At 47.4% G+C, this 23,150-nt stretch overlaps 1 protein-coding gene across 1 annotated transcript in view; it reads right to left on the bottom strand.

The window, feature by feature from the left end:
- Edaradd (EDAR associated death domain) overlaps window positions 1-22,731 on the bottom strand; it is a 42,873-nt gene extending 20,142 nt beyond the window's left edge. The window contains exons 1-4 of the mRNA XM_036189053.1: window positions 22,612-22,731; window positions 11,384-11,439; window positions 10,274-10,313; window positions 3,900-3,958 (exon numbers count right to left, since the gene is read on the bottom strand). Of these exons, the coding sequence (XP_036044946.1) occupies window positions 3,900-3,958; window positions 10,274-10,313; window positions 11,384-11,439; window positions 22,612-22,642 (186 nt within the window). The 5' untranslated portion in view covers window positions 22,643-22,731. The remainder of the gene's footprint in view (window positions 1-3,899; window positions 3,959-10,273; window positions 10,314-11,383; window positions 11,440-22,611) is intronic.
- Window positions 22,732-23,150: the final 419 nt, after the last annotated feature.

Here is a 23,150-nt window from a genome sequence, read left to right as displayed (position 1 = left end):
TTCAGGTTGTCCTCAAACTCACTTTGCAGCTGAGAGCAACCTTAAGCTTCCTGGTCCTCCTACCTCCATCTCCCAAGTGCTGGGATTACAGGTGTGTGCCACCATGCTGGTTTTCATGTGGTTCTGGGGAAGGCACCCAGGGATTTCTACATGGCAGGCAAGTGCTCTACCAATAGAATCCCATCCCCAGGCCAAGATTATTGTCTTGGAGGATTTCAGGTAAAGAGCAAAGAGGTACCATTGTCCCCGTCCTTAAGTAAGAGAGGTGGGTAACAGGACACACGTGTTGTGAAGGAAGCAAGGGAAGATTGGGGGTGGGGAGGTGCAGGGGGGGGGGGAGAAGGAAGGAGGATCAAGAAAAACAAATCATGTTTTAAAATACCTTCCTAATCCTATCATTTGAATATTAACTAAGAAAGGAAACAAAATATTAATCCAAATGGCCTGCCAAACACCTAGACAGGTAGATGCCCTCTAGGAAAGCTGTATATCCTAGAGGCTTTTAAATAAGATCAGAAAGTCCACCTCAACATGTTGGTTAGCACAGTGGTCTCCCTGGCCATGTTCACTGTCACACTGTAAGAACATTTTCCTACTCGGTGGTCCCTGCAGACTTCATAAAACATAATGTCTGTTCTGCTAAAGGCCCTGTCAAAAAGGGGGAGAAGATAACCTACACACTAGGAGAGAATTATTTGCAAAAGATACTTTGAATAATGAACTACCTAAAATATGCAGAGAACCCTTAAAACCCAACCAAAGGGACACAAAGAACCAATTTAAAAACAGGCAAAATCGGGCTACACAAATGGCTCAGTGGTTAAAAGCACTGGCTGGTCTGGCAGTGAACCACATGGAGCAGTTCAGAACTGTAATTCTAGGCCCAGGGAATCCTCCACTGTCTTCTGGCCTCTTCAGGTCCCTTACATACACGTAGGCAACACACACATGAAATAAAAACACGTCAATACATCTTTAAACTATAAACAAAGTCCCCAAACACTCCTTATAAATAAAATATACTGATAGAAAATTAGCATATTAAAAGACACTCCATCCACATCACCTGCCACCACAGAAACGCAAATTAAAACAGCCACTATACACCTACTAGAGTAGCCAAAACAATCAAAACACAGAGCACCGAATGACGGAGAGAATGTGGTACAAGTGGACTTTATCGGCTTCTTGTGAGAACTCAGAATGGAGCTGTCACTCTGGAAGCCACACTGTGGCATTGGCTTCAGACAAAACTGAACTTTCTCACCGTGCGAGCCTCAGGCACGCTCCTGGACACTTAGGCATGCCCAAACCTGCACACGGCTGCTTAGAGCTGCTTTTTCCTAAGTGCCAGAACGTTGAGGCAACCATTGTGAGACATAAGACCCTCACTCTGTAATGACAAATTCAAGACACTGGAGACAGTGAAGACGTTTTTATTTTTCAGTTCTGTAGAAACTGACATCGGCCTGGAGAAAAGGCAAAAATGGCTAGCACCACTGACTCAGGGTACACAGTGGTGTTTAAAGTCCCTGATCACCAAAGCTTCCTGCCTCCTTTGTCCCATGGTCTGGTACACCAGAAAGCTACAATCTCTCTGCTCATTTAGCATACTCCTCACTAAATTTTCCAACCTAGTGGTTCAGGAGGCAAAGTTTTAACATATATCCATAGGTTTAAAATCCCTCCCTTTTTTATGGCTCAGCCATATGGCAGGCTCCCTGTAACTTTTCAACCCAGGATAAACTGCCAACATCTGGACAAGCTGGCACCAGTGGCCAGCTAGGGGGAAACAAGGTTTCCTACTTATCTGTGATTGTTTGATGAGCTCTAAACATAGCCCATACTGAAACGGATCAAAATGATTTCTTACAATCATGCTATCCCTCGGTAGATAAAAAGATAATCAGTGGTATATCCAGATAGTGAATTAAAATATTACACAGCACAGAAAAGCAATGAAATACCAACCATCAAGAGACAGAGAAGTTTAAATGCCTATTTCTAAATGCAAGAAGCCCTACAGTGTGATCCCAACTCTATGACATTCTAGAAACGGCAAAACTATAGAATTGATGAAAAGACCAGAAATTGTCAGGGGCTAGGGGAGGGAGGGGTGAGCAGCTGAGCACAAAGGATTTTTAGCACAGTGAAAGGACCTTGTGTGGTTCTGTCATAGCAGGTGCATGGCATTAACTATTTGGCCAAAGCCACAGAATGCACACCACCCACAATGAGACTTAATGAACACACTGGCCTGTGGTTGATAGTGTCTCAACGTGGGCACACCGGCAGAAACAACTGTGCCACCATGGTAGACGATGTTGGCAATGTGGGAGGCTGTATGTGGGGGTGGGGGGAAGGTGTTAGGTGGGAAATCTCCATAGTTCCACCCCAATTCTCCTGTGGACCTAAAACCACTCTGGTAAATAAATGATTCAATTCTAGAAAAAAAAATTGATCATGTTTTTTTTTTTTTCCTCTAGGGAATGGAAAAAATGTCAGATAGCTAATCACTAGTTAGACCCTCTGTTCTCAGAGTGTAGGAGGTCTCAAAGTCATCAATTCCTGTAACACTTCCTTGTTCCACTGCCAAGAGAAGCCACTTTCCTATCAACAGTGGCCCCACTGGCGCCCAAACTCTAACACACGTCTTCAGCCCACCTTAACTGAACCTTTAGTCCATCACCTGACAGGTCCTTTTCCATCTCATCTCTTCCTCAAAAAGTGTTCTGTTTTTTGTTTTTAATTTTTTTAAATTTTATTATGTATACAGTGTTCTGTCTGCATGCCAGAAGAGGGCACCAGATCTCATTACAGATGGTTGTGATTTTGTGGTTGCTGGGAATTGAACTCAGGACCTCTGGAAGAGCACCCAGGGCTCTTAACCTCTGAGCCATCTCTCCAGCCCCGTGGTTTTGTTTTTAAAGCATTGCTAAACAAAACTTGCTAGGACTCAACTTGGTGCGTGAAGGCACGGCATGAATCAGCCTCTCTTAAAGGAATGCTTTCTGAGACACTGCTCTCACTGTAGCTTAGGAGATTGAACTGTAAGCAGTGTGGCTGGTGAGCACTGAGAAATGAGCAGATGTGAACCTGATAGGGCCAGACACTCCCCAGCTTATTTTCTGAGACAGGGTCTCTCACTGAACCCGGAGCTTCCCGATCCACATACTTCTGCCCCTCAGAACTGGGACTATGGGTACACACTTCTGTGCTTGGCTTTCTATGTGGGTGCTGGGATCTGAACTCAGGTCCTCACGCTTGCCTGACAAGCACTTTCCTGGCCAAGTCATCTCCCCAGCCCCTGTTTTTTTGATGATAAAAGGTTTAAGATTTTAAAGCTTAGATCGTATGAACAAATCAAGGAAAACAAAGAAATGGCTGAGAACTGCTACAATTCCACTCTTGGCCTTTAGACACTCACCCTCTCGGAGCTTAACTAAGTGTGTGTGGAGATCAGAGCCTGAAATTCAGTGTCTCCCTGCCATCACCCTCCACCATAGACATCAAACACGTCTCACGTGCACTCGGGACTTCGACTAGTCCATCTAGCCAGCTTACTCCTGGAACCTCCTATTTCTGCCTCCCTCTCACTGGGATTACAGGCAGGCCACCACATCCGCCTGCATTTACATGGGTGCTGGGAATCTGAACTCAGGTCCTTGTGCTTGCCCAGCAAGCATCTTCCTAGATGAATTTTTGTCTTTAGAGAAGGGTCTCACATAGCACAGTCTGGTCTCGAAGCCATGATCCCTGCGTCTCTGCCTTCTAAATGGATGGATTACAGACATGCACTGCTACACACACCCTCATTTTTATTTTTAAAGCTCTTTCAGATCATTCTTACAAAAGCTCTGGGTATTTGCAGTTTAACAAATAGGTACCATTATTCTTACCTGATGTTGATCATCAGAATTTGGTGGGCAGCTGGAAGTGACTGTATCACACTCCTTGGCTGGGGGGGCAAAAAGAACAATATACAGCTTGGTAAAGAAAGCACACACTCCAGTCTAAGACCTCAAATTAAAACTCAGCATTAAGAGCTGCCTTGACATCTGGTAAAAATTAGGATGGATCTGCATGAGGACCGGTTCAGATCCCAACTCTTCTCTCCAGCCACACAATGTTCTTTTTGGAGGGAGGGGATTAAGCATGATTTTGCAGAAGCAGGCTTCCTTTCACTGCCAACAAATAGAATTATTCAAACAAGGCAATAAATAGTCTTTCGGGGGAACCAGATACCCCTCCCTCTAGATTCCACAGAACTTGCCTTTCACAGCCTCTACTTCTCAACTGTCCCGTGTTCCTAAGTACAGCTTGGTGTGGCTCTGTACACTATGAGGTGTCCTTGTTTCCCAGGCTATATGTGACTTCATAGCTGCACCCCATTTTATCTGTCCAGGGCCAGGCACCATGTGTTTGGCCAGCCCAATCACCTTTAGGGTGGCATCAACAGGATATAGAGAAGGTGAGCAAAACTACTTCCTGATCCATAGAGTGGCCAGACCATGGTCAAGGACACTTGGTGAGAATAAATTATATGTTCTTGGCTAACAACCTTCATTGGTGATGGCTGCCTGGGGTGGACGTGAACTTAGCCTGTGTGGCTCAATGAGACCATCTTCTTGTCCCAGAATGAAAACTATTGTTAAGTGGCTAGAGAGGAGGGTGGCTGGCAGGTTAGTCTCTGGACACCCACTTGTCCTAGCAGTGAGAGCATTGTACCCTGGCTGAGTGCCTCTTGGGTTCCACCGACCACTGGTACTTCGTGTGCATGGTGACCACATTGGCCACCTGTGTTTGGGTCTGTTCTAAACATGATCTGTGAATGTACGGCAGCAGCACGGATGAAGTGTGGCTCTTGTGGGCTTACAGAAGAGAAGGGACTCTCCACCAGGGAGAATCCTGTTTGGCACCTTGGTTGATGTGATTCAGGGTAGTGACCTGCCTGCCCTCCACTGCTGTTCTCCTTGCCACTGTCTATCTTTCCCTTGACCCCTAAGGGCATTGAAGTGGCAGGCAGGTCAGGCTGAGGCCCTGGTGCTGATCAGAACAGAGAGGAGGTGGAGCATTGGGTACTTACTGCTCTCCCAGCCAGTGAACCTGACTTTGCCCAGCATTGCTGCTTCCCATACCCAAAGAGCAAATCTTGCCATCAGGGAGCTGGATGGCCCCACCCAGGCTGCAAACAAGAGCACTCAGCTGGGTGGAGTCCAGACCCCCAAGAGATCCACGACTAGTCTTGAGGAAAGACAGTCAAGGGCTTGTTTAATTTGAGCATTCCTTACAGCAGGCTATGTGCATGATGCTGAAGTTGTAAAATGAACATTCCAGAGGCTGGGACGAAGTGGCTCAGCAGCAGAGTGTCTGCCTAGCATGCACAGGGTCTGGGTTTGATCTCCAGCATCACAATAAAAAATCAAATGACGTGTATATTCCGGGTGCTTAAGTAACAGCCAAGTTCAAATTCCTTGGGCTAGGGATATATCTCAACATTAAAGCACTCCCCTTGCATACACGATGCTCAGATTCATTAAAAAAAAAAACAAAACAAAACAAAAAAAAAAAATAGAATCAATCTATATCACTTTTCTTTGCATTTAAAATTGTTTTAACTATTTTATTTCATTTCGATTTATGTGTGTGTGACTCTGTATGTGTGATTGCCCTCAGAGGCCGAAAAGGGTGTCGGATGCCCGGGAGTCACGGGCAGTATGTGGGTCCCAGGAGTCACACTCAGGTCCTCTGGAAGAGTAGTAAGTATTCCTAAGCACTGAGCCGTCTCTCCAGCCCCTGTATCTTCAATTTACCATGACATTTTTGAACAGTAGAAGAGAGGCACTCCAAAGAAAATGATAAGGCTTTGGTATGTGTGTGTGTTTGTTTGTCTGTTTTTCCAGGACTGCGGGTTGAACTAAGGTCCTCACACATACTTAGCAGATGTTCTACCACTGAGCTTGTCTCTGGGCTCCTTTTTTACTCTGTTTGGTGACAGGGTCTTACTAAGTTGCCTACGATAGCCTCATTCTGTAGCCCAGGCAGGTCCTGAACTCCCCATCTTCCTGCCTCAGCCTTCCCAGTAACAGGCCTGTACCACCAGGCCAGCCAAAGATGAATATTTCCTTGATATACATGAGGGCTTGGGCTGGGGATTTAGCTCAGTGGTAGAGCGCTTGCCTAACAAGCACAAGGCCCTGGGTTCAATCCTCAGCTCAAAAAAAAAAAAAAAAATACATGAGGGCTTGTCTGTGTTGTCACACTTGTTTTCTGCTGTGAATACTCACTGAAAAACCAGGACTGTTTCCCAAACACATTTGCAAATGTCATAGGAAGACACATCCTCTTTGGGATGCTCAAGTTAGCAGTTTCTGGGAGAAGTCAGATGTGTGATGGAAATGTAATAAATCCCTGTAATGAAGCTGAACAGCTTCATCATCAACTCGACTGAATTACAATCACCATGGAAACACACCTCTAAGTGTGTTTATGAGAATTTGTCTAGAAAAGTCTGAGGAGGGAAGAACAGCCCTGAATGTTCTTGGCAGCACCACCCCATGTGCTGGGGTCCTGGACCATAAAGAAAGGAGAAAGGAAGCAGGCTCAGGGCCAGAATTTTTCTCTCTCTGCTTCCTGACTGCAGATGCAATGTGACCATGGCCTCATGTCCTTGTGAAGGATTGGATCCTGAAACTTTAAGCAAAATAAATCCTTCTTTAAGCTGTTTTTTTTTTGGGGGGGGGATGGGGGGCATGTCAGGGCTTTGGTCTCAGTAACAAGGAAAGTAACTAATCCATGAGGATCTCACACAAGACAAGCACCTACAGGATCATAGTGGAGTTCTGGAGAAGAAGCCCTGCAGAATGTCCCCAGAAACCCCCACATCTAGGGATAGGGACTGACTCGGAAGAAGCTAGGCCTTTGCCCATCATGAAAAAGTAGGTACGATAAGTCATAGGCTGATCACTGAAATTACCCTAGATTTCCACATGACTTACAGCAAAACCACATCATTCAAAAGCACTCGAGCTTGGCCCGCGTTAAAGAACAGCTCTAAGCCGAGCACCAGTAATGCAGGACTCTAGTGACAGAAGAACACATGCTCGGAAGCTTGCCTAACCTAGTTAAGAAAATGAGTCTGGAGGCCTTTTCCACCATCGGGAAATTGTTAGAGCTAATTACCCATGACTACTATATTAAGTAAACTAGACACCCCCAATTCACTGGAATTCTAGTTGATACTTAATTAGATTGCAGTTTATTTTTTAGGTCCACAAATTAGTCTCTTAAATTATTTTATATGAATTTTATATTCCTAAAAGTAACTCTTTCTAAAAATTTATTTATTTATGTACTTATTTATGTATTTATGGAGACCCAAGGTCAGTGTGAGGTATCTTCTTTCCACCTCATTGCTTTTGAGACAGGGTCTCTCACTGAACCTAGAGCTCAACTTTTCAACGAGGCTGGCTGACCATGGAGCTCCAGGGCTCCACCTCACTCCGCCCCCTAGTACTAGGTTTCAGACTCAAATCCCCATGCCTGTCTTCTATGTAGAGCTGGGGATCTGAACTCTGGTCCTCATGCTTGGGCAGTAGGCACTTTGTGGACTGAACCATCTCTGCAAGCCCTGCATTAACTCTTAGTCAGCATATAAAGTAGCAGATTTCACTCTGGCACATTTTCATATATAGCATCATCATACTATGTGTTGTTATCCCCCTCAGGCTGCCCTCCTCCTCTCCCCTCTCTTAAAGAACAAATCCCATGAGAAAACTATCAGAAATGTCTAATGGTGGATTTTTCCTCATTTGGGAAGATAAAGGAAAACACTATCAGACATTAAATCGCCTTATTATTGAATTCAAATTTTAAAACTTCTAACCAAGGTTCATTTACCTACAAAACAGTACATTTATTTGGAGATTTAAAAAGCATGCACTTTATATTATTCCCTGTGACACAGGACAAAGGTCTGCTGCACGGTTTCAAAGTCATGCCTCTTGTAAAGGTATGAGTTCTTGAACCATAGTTGTAGAAGCCAGATTCTGGGAGAACCTGACCATATTTCTAGGGCAGGATCAGGCTGCTAAGCAGTGACCTTTACCTTTCAAAGCAGGAAATCACATTCAAGGGCAAAGAAGAGAAGATCTTTATATCCAAGTGTTCCCCCTTGGCCAGTCTACTTAGAAGCTTTTGACAGTCCCCAAACTGATTCCTGTGGAGTTTGGACCAGCCTTCCCTCCATCCCTGTAGGTGTTCATGCTCATTAAAACATGGTCTAAAATCTGGATCTCCTTTGTTGAATTCTCATGTGTGTGTGTGTGGGGGGGGGAGACAGAGACAGACAGAGACAGACAGAGAGGGGGAGACAGAGACACAGACAGACAGAGAGTATATGAATGAGTGTTCACATGGGGAGGTGTGTGTGGGCGGGGGGGGGGGGAGATAGAGACAGACAGAGACAGACAGAGAGGGGGAGACAGAGACACAGACAGACAGAGAGTATATGAATGAGTGTTCACATGGGGAGGTGTGTGTGGGCGGGGGGGGGGGGGGAGATAGAGACAGAGAGACAGAGACAGACAGAGAGAGGAGACAGAGACAGAGACAGACAGACAGACATATACAGAGAGTATATGAATGAGTGTTCACATGGGTGTGTGTGTGTGTGTGTGTGTGTGTGTGTGTGTGTGTGTGTGTGTAAGGGAAAAACGGTTAATGGAATACTGTGACATGAAAATGGGAGGGAATATGTGGGGGAAGAAAGTGACTCAGCCCGAGGGAGTAGGGGGTGTGACTGCAAGGGCAGAGATATGAGAATATAATGTAAGGCGATGCCATGATGAACCACCTCACTTTGTAGGCTAACTTTAAAATTGTATCAAGTCAACTAGAAAAGAGGAGCTCTAGGTGAGGGACCGTTTACCTGTGGAGAAGGTGTAGGGAAGGGAGCTTGCTGGAAATCTCCCAAGCACAGCCATGGTTTATACTCAAGCAGGGGTTCCCGGATCCCACAGTCACTCCAGGAACACACACAGTATAGACGAGGACTGACATGTTAATGACGTCACTCTAAGAGACAGGGGAGTCTGGGGCCAGGGAAGGGACAGAGCAGTGCCTTGGCTGAAACCTGGATTTATCCACTGATGGTCCTGGTGGGAATCTCTCCCTGATTCCCGGCACAGATCAGGGGACATATCAGAAAACCCACCTGGGCAGGGGCTCTACAGGTCACAGCGACCAGACAGCCAGGTGCCCTGCCATCTCAAGAGCTGGGATGATCTGACTGTCCCTTCTCCTCATCTCTGGGCTGTCCACAGGGTCCAAGGTCAATGTTATGATATAACAAGGAGCATGATGGCTTTGCAGACACCCCACAGGGCCATGGACAGCTAGGATCTGACCTTTTCCATCCTAACCTTGTTTGAACTTGAGGCTGTGGGTCATAAAAGACAACTCTGGGGCCTGACAAGAATCCCTTGCCATTGTCTGGCTGGAAACCACTGCTGGGTGTCGATGAAATCTACTCGAAGCCTTCCTCAGCCAGAGCTCAGGTCTCACTCACATTCCTGCATCTTCTTGATGATAACCATTGGTTCAGGGATGGGCATGTGACCCATACAGCATGCATCATGGCTCTGGGAAGGCTCCCTGCCCGTCACCATCCTGAACAGCATGGTGGGGTGCTGGTGGTTCTGAGACCCAAGAGCAAGGGCAGCACAGAGGGCAGCAGAGCCACAAGGTCAGTGAGCTGAGGCAACAGCCCCCTTACACGTGTGCATCCGAAGCCCCTCGAGACCCCGAGCTCACAGTCTTTTCCTTCCTTCTTGTCTTCTCTCTCTCTAGGCATTTTGAAGCAGAGTCTCACTCTATAGCTCAGGCTGGCCTAGAACTGACTGTGTAGCCCAGTCTGACCCAGCAATCTTCCTGTCTCGGCCTTCCAAATGCTAGGATTGTAAGCATGAGCCCCACCACATCCAACTCTTCCCTTCCTTCTTAAACAAATTTGAGTCAGTTCTGTTCCTTGAACACAGAACCCGGCTAGCTTTCTTTCATCCCTGATGAAATGCAATTTATAATCTGGTATCAAATGATTGACACATTTTAATAAGAAAATTCATTTCTGAGGACAATTGTGCCAGTTTCGAGCTAAGTTACTGGTCTGTTTCTGTTTTACCACCTTCAGTGAGGAAAACTGTATTTTGAGTAGTGCTTTGTTCCAGATACTCAATTACTCACAAGTTGAAGTCCTTACATTAACTGTTCTTACCTTTAGGGAGGCCGGTGTCTTGAATGGGATACTTGTCTGACTGCAGAAACGGACAAACGCAGAGAGTTATTTTTAAATGTCAGTTCTGAGATCAAAGTGAAAAGAGAGCTTTGTGTTGGGTTTCAGTTTAAAACTTTGGAAGAAGGCTGGGGTGTAGCTAGCTCATCGGCAAAGTGCTTGCCTAGCATGCAGAAGGCCCCAGGTTCCATCCCCAGCATTGCAACAGAAAGCAAAATTAAACCCTCCAGGTCTTTAGCCTCAGGCTTATCAGCAGGCCTGACTCTGTTTCTCTTCTGAGCTGATAGGAATGAAATCAGAGTCGACAGGTTCATGTCGAAACAAGAAACAAAGTCAACAGCGCCCCCCCCCCCCAACTTCCTTGGCTCTGACCACTAAACCACACTTCCTCCTTCTGGGCTGGGCTCTTCTTCCTTTCAACTTCCTGCAGCCTTGTGCTCAGATTTTGCCTTTGTGCATTCTGGGAGGGCATGTTTCTTCTCGCCATTTCTGTGACAGCCGTTTGGGTCAACACATATGTGTTCTAGGAAATATTCACTGTTGTAGGACTCTGTCCTGGGTTTGAATCCTGGGACAGGACTCTGTTAGATATTTTGAATGTTGAAAGAAGGTTAACTAAAAATAGATAGTGTTAAAAGTTGACACCAGACACAGACCTAGGAACATCTAAGAAGTTCACTGCTGGTATGCATGAAGCAAGAAGAGGCTCTAACACCACTTTGTTGCTGTTTCAGAGAAGGTTGCATGTAGTCCAGGCTGGCTTCAAGCTTGCTGTATAGCTGAAGATCTTCTGATCCTCCTGCCTTCACCTATAGAGTGCTATGATTACAAGTGTGCACCACCTTACTCAGTTTATATAGTTTGATCCCAGGGTTTCATGTGTGCTGGGCAGACACTCTATTCACTGAGCCACATCCCAAACACAGGGTCTAACACTGTTTTCAGCCTGGAGATGATGATGCCACAGAGGATACCATGAGAAAGAAGTGTATCTTTGGAAAACATGAGTTTGGGGTTTCTGAGATTTCCTGGAAATACTTGGTAACTTCAGTGTGATGTAACGAGGCGTGGAGAGTCAAAGTTGCCACTTACCATAGCAAAGGATAAAGTGCTGGGGTCTGTGTCCTCCACCGGCTCCTTTATGTGATCTGGGGAGAGACAAAGGGACAGGATTGTCTCTGAGACCAAAGCATAAATGAGGCCTCCCCTGTCATTTTCATATCTGAATGAGCTACCCTTTCTCAGCAATATAAACCCACTGGCAACGATTTCCTGCAACCCAAAGAGACCTGTGCGTGTTACTTCAAGAAAGAAAGCAAGGAAGAGAAACAGAAAAACAAAACTATGATGCTCAGGACTCCAACCAACCAACCAACCAACCAACCAACACAACAGATTATTTATGAGTATGTTCAAACACTGGGAGTTACAACCAACTACAAATTATACAAACATGATACAATCCCTGCAAGTGTGCACATGTGTGTTTAGGCCAAGGGACAACCTGAGGGGTTGTTTGTACAGTCATCTACCTTCCTATTGATGAAGTGAGTTCTATGAGTTGTATGAAACGAAATGGGTTCTCTCACCAGCCTGGAACTCACCAAATAGGAGAGGCTGGCTAGAGAGCAAGTCCCAGGGACCTGCCTGTCTCTGCCTCTCTAGTTCTTAGATTGCAGGTGTGCTCTACTGCACCTGGTTTCTGTCCATTGGGTCTGGGGATCAAATTCAGGTGCCCATGCTTGCAAGGCAAGTGTTTACTGACTAGACTATCTCCCCAGCAACTAACAACTCTACCTGTTAGGTTGGATGTAACTTTAAGAATTTTATTCTGCAAATTCAGGTGCCCATGCTTGCAAGGCAAGTGTTTACTGACTAGACTATCTCCCCAGCAACTAACAACTCTACCTGTTAGGTTGGATGTAACTTTAAGAATTTTATTCTGCACTTGGGAGGCAGAGGCAGGTGCATCTTTGTGAGTTCGAGGCCAGCCTGGGCTACCAAGTGAGTTCCAGGAAGGCCCAAAACTACACAAAGAAACCCTGTCTTGAAAAACCAAAACAAACAAACAAACAAACAAACAAAAACAGAATTTTATTCGGGATCCTGTCTCTGTAACTTGTATATATATATATAATTTCAGGAGGCTGGAGAGATGGCTCAGTAGTTAAGAGCACTTGGGGCTCTTAGAGTTTGATTCCCAGCACCCACTTGGAGGTTCACAACCATTTATTAACTCCAGTTCCAGGGGATCTGACACCCTCTTTTGACTTCTGCAGGCACCAGGCACACACTAGGCGAACATACATACATGCCTTTAAAACACTCATACACATAAAATAAAAAGAAAATCTAAAAAATTTTTTCTTAAAAAATCACTTTAAAATATTAAGATTATTGGACTGAGGAGGTGGCCCAGTAGATAAGTCATTTGCCATGCAAGCACGAAGACCAGAGTTTTCATTCCCATAACCCAATAAGCCAATCAGGTAGAGCTGCTGTTTGTAATCCCAGCCCCGGAGAGGCAGAGACTGGGCAAGCTGCTAACTAGACTAACTGGAACCGGCAAGCCACAGGCTCAGCAAGAGACTATTCCCCAGTGAGTAAAGGGAAGAACTCCCCTCGGTGAATAAAAGGGAGACGCTCCCCCAGTGAATAAGGGAAGGGCTCCCCTCAGTGAATAAAGGGACGACCTTCCCTCAGTGAATACTGTTGAAGAACAATGGAGGATGGTTCTCAACATCAACCTTGGGCCTCCACATGCATACATGTGCACATGTACCTGTGCCCACACATGAAAAAAAAAAAACAAAACAACACGTATACACACAAACATACCACATACACATTGGGGAAAATAGCTTGCTTCTGAGAGAGATGGAAATGGTCTAGAAGAAGCATGCATTCACACCTGCACAAAGATTCTCCTATCATTTAAAAAAAAAAAAAAAAGTATGAGGGAAAAGAAACAACTTCTGGGATTAGTGGTATATGCCTATGATTCCAACACTCGGGAACTGAGAAAGGAGGATATGAGTTTGAGGCCAGTCTGAACTACATAGTGGGGACAAAAAGTATGAGAAAAGAAAAAAGAAAAGACAAAGAGGGGAAATGGCTGTGACGGCTGGGAAAGGCGCAATGTCTCCCACAGCATCAGTGAGGAGCAAACAGGGACGTTAGAAGAAGAGAGCAGCAGTCAGTTGTGGCAAAGGCTGGGGCCTCACGTAACCTTGGGTAACATTGAACTTGGGGAAACCTTGAGGTGTGGCCTTGGGGGAGCCTCTAACTGCCCTCAGATGAGTCCTGAGGTGAGATGTTGCCATCAGATGGATGAGCTTTAAGCTGCCTGTGCCTTGGAACGTCCTCTGGGACATGAGATCCAGTTCAGGTCCTCTGGCCCCTGGACGCCACATGGCTGATGATCACTAGTTGGGCTAGACATGGAGGTCACCTGGGCAGCTGACCTTCTGCTCCTCAGAACCTCGCCACCATCTGTGACATCAGAAGGCAGGTCTGCTTGAGGCCAGCAGGGCTTTTGCTGGTTTGCTTTCTGAAGCACAACAAGGTCCCAGAAGACTCAGGAAAGGCAATGTTGGGAACTGGGTACAAGAGACATGCTCAAGTCTTTTATTGTTATTTTTTTGTTTTGTTTTTGAGACAGGCCCCCACAAAGTCCAAGCCGGCCTTGAACTTACGATGTAAGGGAGAATGGCCTTGACCTTCTGATCCTCTGGCCCTTGCCTCCCCAGTGCTGTGATGACATGTGTTTGTCATTACTCCTGGTTTTTGAGGTGCTAAGGATGAAACTCAGGGCCTCATGTGTGCACGGCACACACTCTCCCGGCTGAGCTACACCCTCAGACTCCACATGTCTTTTTCTTATTTTCATTCATCATAAACGCTTGACTGCCCTGGCCTTTGCTGTAGACCAGGCTTTAGATTAAGCTCTTATTTGTCTGGCTGTCAAATGAGTTCATAGACCTGGGTCCATGTGGTGCCCCACATGCTACCTCTGATCCAGTCCCTTCTGCTGGCAGCTGTTGTAGGTCAGGCCCCCGCTGCTTTTGTTCTCACAGGCCCAGAGTTGTGTGTGCCAAGGAGGCTGTAGTGGGGAGGGCTGTTCCTGCTTATTTGAGACAGATCTAGAAGTCAAAAGTTTTCTAAAAGCCTTACCTGGAGGCCTTGAAGTTCAATGTTTACAATACGATTAAGTATAAAATCAAATCATTTATCTAAAGCTTGAAAATGTTTGTTTTTACAAGCCCCAGGTATCAGCAGGTTGAGCCCACAGGCAAAGCTCCAGTGCCAGATGGGATGTGGGGCACCAAGGGGCCTGAAACAGAAACGGGGGTGGAGTATGTGAGCTCCAAGGAAGGCAGAGCTAGCAGCCTTCTCTGGGGTGATGGGGACATTCCCCTGGCCCCAGCTGTCACCCATTGTCTGGCCAAGTTTCCCTGCCCAGAGCTGCCTCAACCACCCCAAACAGGTTCAGATCACCCCACACCAGCTGGCAGCTGTCTGATGCGGTAACTGGTGTTCCTCCTTCACAGGCAAGCACCTTCTAGAGAGTTCTACCTGGTAAACCCATGGGGGTCCCTGGCGGGGTACCAGTAGGCTCTTAGCACCAGATTCAGGTCAGAATGAGCAGACTAGACTGTCTTTCAGAATCACCGGTGCACATTAACCTGAAATGTTAGGAGTTATCAGAAGCCAGGTGTGATTGCACACATTTCCAGCATTCTGGAAGTGGAGGCAGAGGTTCATGAGTTCAAGGCCAACTTGGACTACATAGTGAGCTACAGGCCACCACTATCGAAAAAGCCTCTATCTCAACAAACAGTGACAACAAAAGAACATGTATGTCCCCTTCCCATACCAGTTTGTGACAGTGACTATGGGAGCCCCACAGTAAATGGCATCTTCAAGCTGAAAGTCCCCAGCCCTGACACCTGAAGTAACAGCTAGAATTTCTCCTTCCCTCATGTCCACTCTGCACTGCACCACATGTATGGTCTCTGTGATGTTCCTAACACAGGTATTGCTTTCTCTCCTCAGATCTTGCTTGAAAGTCCCTTCCCAAGGCAGGCCATTCGAAATCTGGGAGCTGTGCATCAACAACTCTCTGAGCTACCTCATCTGATCTTGTGTTTGAGAAGGGTCCCATATTGGAGAGGGGATGGGGAAGGCCTAGGAAGATATGAGGTGAAGCCTCACTGGGGACCCTCTCAGGTTACCAGCATTAGAATAGCCTCTTTGTCAGGTCATAGTTTCTACACACGGGGTTGTTCAGGCTTTAAACCACCCCTGCAATGAAACCCCCATATAAACTTAAAATAAAGGGTTGGGGGAGATGGCTTAGCTGGTAGAGCACTTTCCTAGCATTCACAAAACCCTGGGTTCGATTTCTAGCATTGCATAAATCCTGTGTAGTGGTGCAGGACTGACTGTAATCACAACACTCTGGAGGTGGAAGCAGGAAGATTAGGAGCTCAAGGCCATTCTATGTAGCTAGCTCAAGGACAACCTGGGCTACTTCAGGTACTATCTCAACTTAAAAGAAAAAAAGGACTATGTTCAAGGAGCTTCTGGTCAGCCGAGGACATGCACACTTGAGTGGTGGTGCCCAGGGAAGCTAGGAACCTTCATAGCTTCACAAGTCTTCTTTCCCCATGCCTCTCTCTGAGCATCTGCTTCTGTATCTGAGTCCTTTGTAGAATCCTTCGAGGGCTGAAGAGGATGGAGAACCCTGTGACAGCGCACTGGGGTCTATCCTCAGCACCACAGAAACAAACAGGAAAACTAGCAAAGGTTAGCGAACATTTTTTCTAAGCCGATTCGCCAAGCTTCATGGGATTGTCAGAAACACAGGCTCTCCAACACAGACATGCAATCTTAGGGGAGGTGGCAGTCTTGGGGACAAGCCCTCAACCTGTGAGATTTTCCACTACCTCCTTGTAGTATCAGAATTAAGTTGGATGAGAAGAACCCCTGCTGGTGCCCACCGAAGGCCTGCTTGCTAAGGAAGGGACCTCATCATACCTCTCTTGGCTACATAAGTGACTCGTGTGGCAAAACCTCAAGGAAGCCTTGCAGCCATCCTGAGAAAGCTATGAGAAGCCCCCCCACCTCCACAGTGTGTGCTCAAGCTCATGGATGCACAGAAAAAGCCGGCCTTGGGTCTGAGACCTCAAGCTTGGCTGGTCTCCTAGCATCAGAGGCTTTTAGAAGTGGCTCAGGCCTATTTCACCAGACAGTCTCAGCTGTGGATGTCATCAGGTCCAGACGTGTCCTGTTTGTTTACTTTCAATAATGCTTTTCATTTTTAAATTTTCATTTATTTAGTGTATGATTGTGTGTGTGTGTGTGTGTGTGTGTGTGTGTGTGTGTGCGCGCGCGCGCGCGCACATGTGAAGGTCGGAGGACATTTTTAGGTAGGCTTAGGGGATCAAACTCGGGTTGTCAGGCTTGGGCAGCAAGCTCCTTCACCCCCTGAGCCCTGACAATGGCCCCATTTCCTCTTTTTATAAAGACACCTCAGATGGGTTAGCAACCCGCTCTTATGACCTCAATTTATCTAGATTATCTTACTAAAAACCCTGTTTTCAAAAAAGGTCACATTCTGAAGTACTGGGTGGTAAGACTTCTACATAACCTTTTCTGAGGTGTTGGGGGCTAGAACTTAGGGTCACAGTCCATCCACGTCCGTTCCCCATTTCTATTCCCCCATTTGCAGAATGCTCACTCTCCCCAAGCCTTAATCATGACAACATTGAATCTAAATCCAAAACCTCATCTACTCAGCCTCAACCCCGAGATCTAACCTTCTCACCTCCAGAGTCATGGAGGGGGAGCACCCCAGAGCCTCTGCAGGAGGGACCAGCTGCAGCGTCTCAACCATGAACAAAGTGACATCTCCCTTTACCTAGTACATCCTGGTCCTAAGCAGCAGTTTGCCCCAGAAAGTTGAAAAATGCCCAAAGATGTCTGTTCAGAGAAAATAAAGAGGGAATCATGTTTGGCTCCCAGTTCCCCAGGCAAGAGTGGGGGACTCTTTGAACTTGGGATTTCAGAGGTAAGTTTTTTTTCTTCTTTTCTTTCTTTCTTTTTATTCTTCTCCCCCACAACTTTCTCTCACCCACAGCTGTTTTCGTTCCTGCTTGTAAAAATTCAGGATCACAGACATTCAAAGCCACAGAAAGGCTGCCGTTGGCATTGACGGCTCCTTTCTCTCCCGTCATGGTGCTGAACTAACTAGGATAGGGGCCTGTGCCAGACAAGGGTGTTCCTCTGAGGTCCTTGGAGAACGGCCTTTCCTACTGACCCAGTGACAAGAATCAAACTGACCAGGGAAGAGATGAGAGAGTGTGAGGGGAGATTCAGAAGCAGGAGAGTATAAAAAAAAAAAAAAAAAAAAAAAAAAAACCGGTAAGAAGCATTTATATGTAAGTGAGGCAGGCCTGGTAGCACGAGCCTGTCATCCTAGATATTTGCAAGGCTGAGGCAGGAGGGTGGGAAGTTGAAGGCCCACCTGAGCGACAAAGTGAATTCAAGGCCATTGTGCAGCTCAGGGAGACACCCTGCCTCAAAACAAAATGTAAGCAGAGGATTGGGCTGTAGCTCAGGGATAAAGCGCAAAACAGGAGCAAGGCCCCAAGCTCCATGTCTAGAACCCCCAGGACCACAACAAAAGTAAAATGAGATGGAGGACACATTGGGGAACCCCACAGAGAAGGAGACAGGAAAATTACAGATGCCCACCCCCTCCACTCTTGCTCCCTTTGGTAGCCATGGAGATGTAGCAGGCTGGACCAGCTTTGCACACATGGCTGACTTTCAAAGCAGTTCACCCCCAGATGTGGCCAGGACTCATGTATACTTATAGGAGGGTGAGGGAGGACTGAGAACAGGTAAGACACCCCTAAAATCACAGTCCCAGGCTGATGGCCTGGACCTGGACAAGGGCTTCCACAGAACATCCAGGTTAGGCAGAGAAAATGGGACCTTGAGCCAGGGGAAAGCCACATGACTGTGACTCTGCAACTATGGTGCTTAGGTAACAAGGTATCCCACCTCCTCACTTGGTCATTCTTTGTTAGGCCTTAATATCCAAATAAATGTGAATAGCCAGATTTTAGTCACATCTGACAGACAACAGTAGATCAGTGAGGGAGGTTGAGAATGACAGATACCCCACCCCCTGCCAACACTGCCATTGTCTTTCCCTGTGACCTCAAGTAATTTGAGAAGTTTCTTAATGCAAAGCATCTTGAGAAGTTGCTTAATGTACATGTTTTTTATTATTATTATTAATTTCATGGGGACTGGAGAGATGGTTCAGTGGTTAAGAGCATCAGCAGCTCTTCCAAAGGACCTGAGTTCAATCCTCAGCACCCACACGGCTGCTCACAACCATCTGTAACTCCAGCTCCAGAGGATCCAACACCTTCTTCTGGCTTCTGAGTGCACCAAGCACCCAAGTGGTGCCTATAGTGGAGGCAAAACACCCATGCACATAAACATAAAACTAAATTTCTAAAATTAACTTCATGGCCTGGGGAGATGGCTCAGTGGTTAGGACCACTTGTTGCTTTTACAGAGGACCCAGGTTCAGTTCCTACCATCCACATGGTGGCTCACAATTATTCATAACTTCAGTTCCAAGGGACCTGATTTCCACAGGTTACAGGCACATTCATACATGCAGGCAAATCATCATTCAAACACATAGAATAAAATCAGTATGTCTAAAAAAAATTTTAGTTAACTTCACAATACAGCATGATATATCTCCTTTTCCCCCCCCCCCCCCCCCCCCCTCTCTCTCTCTGTGTGTGTGTGTGTGTGTGTGTGTGTGTGTGTGTGTATGTAAGAGAGAAAGAGAGATGGAGAGGGAGACTAAGAATTGGACCTAGGGCCCAATGCATACATAGCAGGTCAGAGCACTCTACCACTGAGCTGTATCTTAACCATGTGTGTGAGGGAACAGGTCTTCTTTCTTCTTTCACTTTGCAAGGTAAATTTGGTTGGCACGCATCGCTGGGTGAGTAAATCCCCCAGGAACCAACACGGGAAGAACTGCTTTTTCTCTCACTGTCTGAAGCAATTTCATTAACTTCTGTGTCAGCCATTCATCCACTCATTTCTCCACTCGCTGAAGTAAGACGTGTCTACACGGGGCTTTGTGTGCACTGGGTACTATGGTGGGACTTAGGGGAGAGCTATGGGCAAGGCGGGCAGGTTCTAGCTGGAGCTCACTTCCTAATGGAGAGAGTGACACCGGCCAAATGGAATCTAGGAGCAGTGGAAGCAAGGTTCCAGAAGAGCTGAGAGAGTGCTCTCAGGCTGGGTGGGGGCTGGGCCTGGAGAAAGAGGAGGTATGGGGGAGGGAAGAAAGGGTGCAGGGAGATTTCCAGGCGGAGGAATCCCTGGGAGCCAGAGGCCAGGAGGCACATAATGCAGAGCTTTTCAAAGGATAGGAAGGAGGCAGAGTGGTTGTCATGCCAAAGCAAGAGACCAACCGTGTTGAAAGGATAGGTAAGGGGTGTCAGGACGGATGGCACAGAGGAAACCTTCCAGGGTCTGGAATTTGTCCAGAAGTGAGTCTAACAGGGGGGTCACAGATATGCCTGATCAAGAATTCACTCTGACCGCCTTTTGGAGGTCTGTTGACAGGAAGCATGCATCGGTGTGGAAACTCTAGTTGGGAGGTGGGTGCAGAAAGCCAGGAGAGCATGGTCTGAGGTTGGAGAGCTGAAATTTTCAGTTAATCCGTCGTAGTTGTACACATCGGCACAACCCATGTTTGCACTTCAGAAGTGGAAGGGCCAGGTAGGGTGTCTGGATGGAAGCATGCATGTGTCAAGACATGTATTACATGGAGGAACCTCCTTGACTGATAGACTCCCAGGAACGGGAAAGGATGTTCTTGACATCTCACGGGCCTGAATATTTCTTCACCATTCCCTGCCAAAGGGCCCCCTGAGGGAGGTCTCTTTCCCCTTTGTGGGGAGCCCCAGTCCATCTCTCCCTGAAGAGTTTACCTAGAGGTTTGGATTCTGCCTCGTGAAGCGAGAGACACACTGTCTACAGGTCATCCTCTGTTCACACTACTCCACACATTTAGAGATTTGATGGTCCCTTTACTGCAAGTTTTGGGCATCCATTCATTATGGGCCAAGCTAATGAAGACCACAGCTGCAATTCTAATCCTATAATACTGTAACTGTCTCCTAAGATCATATATCTACCCCCCACATACACAAGGCTTTGTGTGAGGGGTATGTGTACATGTTCATGTGGGTACATGCACATGTGCAGGTGTTCATGCTCCTTTGTGTGTATAGACTAGAAATCAGTTTCATTAACTGCTCTCTGTCTTGTGTGTGTGTGTGTGTGTGTGTGTGTGTGTGTGTGTGTGTGATGTATATGCACATCGTGTGCAGGCATATGCACCTGTGTACACATGTAGGCCAGAGGAGGATGTCAGGCACCCTGCCCTATCATTCTCTACCCACTTGAGACAGGGCCTCTCTCTGAAGCTGGAGCTAAGAGGGGGCCAACAAGTCCCAGGGATCTTCCTGTCTCCACCGCACTCTCCACACTCTCCACAGCCCTAGGGTTACAAGCCTGGGTGCCATGGCTAGGTTTTTATGTGAGTGCTGAGAATTTAAACTCAGATTAGAATTCAGGTTCACACACTTGAGCAGCAAGCTCTCTTTACCCACACATCCATTTCTCTAACCTCTCTCCACATTTTGAGACAGGGTCTCTCACTGAACCTGGAACACACTCATTTGCTTTGGCTGGCTGGTCAGTGAGCTCCTGGAATCTGTCTGTCTGTCTCAAACAGTCCTCCCAGCACTGAGGTTACAGATGGACACCATGCCTGACTTTCAATGCCTAAACTTTTAGCAAGCAAGCACTTTACTACCTGAATCATCTTGTCAGCCCTCCTGAGGCTTGTTACACTGATGTCACTGCTGAACTGGTTTCCACCGCCCCCTCCCCACACTTTCTCTGGTGCCAGAGACGTTGGGGTGCAGCTCAGGCAAATGTTACCTGCATCCTCACCCAGTGAATTCCCTCCCTCCATCTTTGAAATCTCCTCCCCACCAGTATCATTGAATAAGTCTGGGACCATTATGACTAAAATTAGTCCCAAACACCCCTTGGCATCTTATCAGTAAGGTTCTCAGCACAGGAAGGGTGGTGTTAGGAGCAGGAGCAGGATCAGAGAATTGTTCTTTTTATTTCCCATTCTGTTCTTGCAAACAACGGGAGGGATGGCCAGTCGTTTCAATTGATAGCCTGCTGACCATGCCACACTTGAATAATTTGGTTCTTTCTTGGATGTCACCAGTAAACAGCCTCCTCCCCAAATCAGCCACTGCCAGACATATGGTATCTCCTCAGTCAGGTCAAGCCATTAATTGGGGCTGAACAGCTGAACTCCGTCCCTGCACCGGCTCAAGAAATGAAATATGAAACACAAGCAGTCACATCTATCCCAGCAGTCCCGACCGACCGGTCTGGTTCTGGGTGGCTCTCACCAGAGCTTCCAACCTCAACAAAACCAGAGAGACCCAGTGTACTCTAAGGGACAACACACTATCCATTCATCAGGCGTATCCCACAAACACCGAAGAAGTTTTTAGCTAGGTTGCAGGAGGACAGGGGGAATCCCTGGAAAATGAAGTTTAAAGAGAATTTTAGTTCAATGCACGCAGGGAGAAGCGATAGAAAGCTCTAGGTGCTGGCCTCAGGTATAAACGCACAGCGTTTTTATGTACTAACGGGACTAGAGGCCTCCACAGGTGGGGTCTGCGAAGGTGGGCTCGGCCTCGTGGCTCTGTGGATAGTATAATAGTTTATAGAATGGCTCGGAAGGTAAGGCCTAAAGCAGAAGCAAAACCATCTCAGCAAAGTGGAGCCAGGAGGAAGAAGGTGTGTGAGTGGGGAGCAAGGGAGAGCCTGGGAGGGGGCGCAGAATCCTTCTCCTATGTTCTTCTCTGCCAAAGGTTTGCTGACTTGTTTCAACCTGGCACCCGCGTGGCCCAGAACAAAAGCGCTCGTCTGGGCCTCGGCGTGGGGAGAGGAACCACGCACACCTTGCGGTGTGCAGGTCAGCTGCTGCTCACAGAGGGGAAGCACAGGAATGGGAGAGGTAGGGCAGTGTGCCACCACTGTCCTCATCCAGCCTGGCACACATCTGGCGCAGGCCCTGGTGTCCTGAAGCGCTCTCAGGGGTGACTGGGGTTCAATCTCACAAACCCAGCTGGTGGTCACGCTCCAAGTGCGGGCGCAGCACGGTGCCACTTTACCTGAGCGCAGAGGGTCATCCGGAGAAGCCATGAAGACCAGGAGAGGACAGACGAGTGTCCGAGCGGGGCTGGGCAGCCTCTGGGACCCCAAAGAACAGTAGGATCGCCGGCACCCAATCTCCTGCGTGGCAATGCGCGACTCTAGGGCTCTGCGGGCTGCTCTGCTGCTGCTGCTGCTCCTCCTCCTCCCTTCCCCTCCTCCTCTTGATCTCTGCCACTTCTTCCTCGTGCTCACTTCCTGCAATTAGTAAAGCCCCTTCCCGGCGCGAGCGTCACTGCAGAACTCTGAAGAGGATCCCGTGGTTGCGGTTGGACACGAGGGGAAGGGGAGGGGGGTGGAGCACGTGTCCTGCCAGTACCTAGGGCCAATTGTGCAGGTCCCACCACACGATCGCGGCTGGAAGGGCCTTTCAGCCAACTTTGCACCCGCTGCCACACGCGCGGGTGGCTTTCCTGGTTCCTAATCTCGCCCTCAGCTAGGACACCAAAGCGCTCCCAGCGTGCTCCTTGCACAGGCCCGGGCTGAGACGCCTGCCGGC

This window comes from Onychomys torridus, chromosome 5 (assembly GCF_903995425.1).
Source record: "Onychomys torridus chromosome 5, mOncTor1.1, whole genome shotgun sequence".
Classification (NCBI taxonomy): Eukaryota; Metazoa; Chordata; class Mammalia; order Rodentia; family Cricetidae; genus Onychomys; species Onychomys torridus.
The sequence above is the reverse complement of the archived record's forward strand: the minus strand, read 5'-3'. Positions and strand labels throughout refer to the sequence as shown.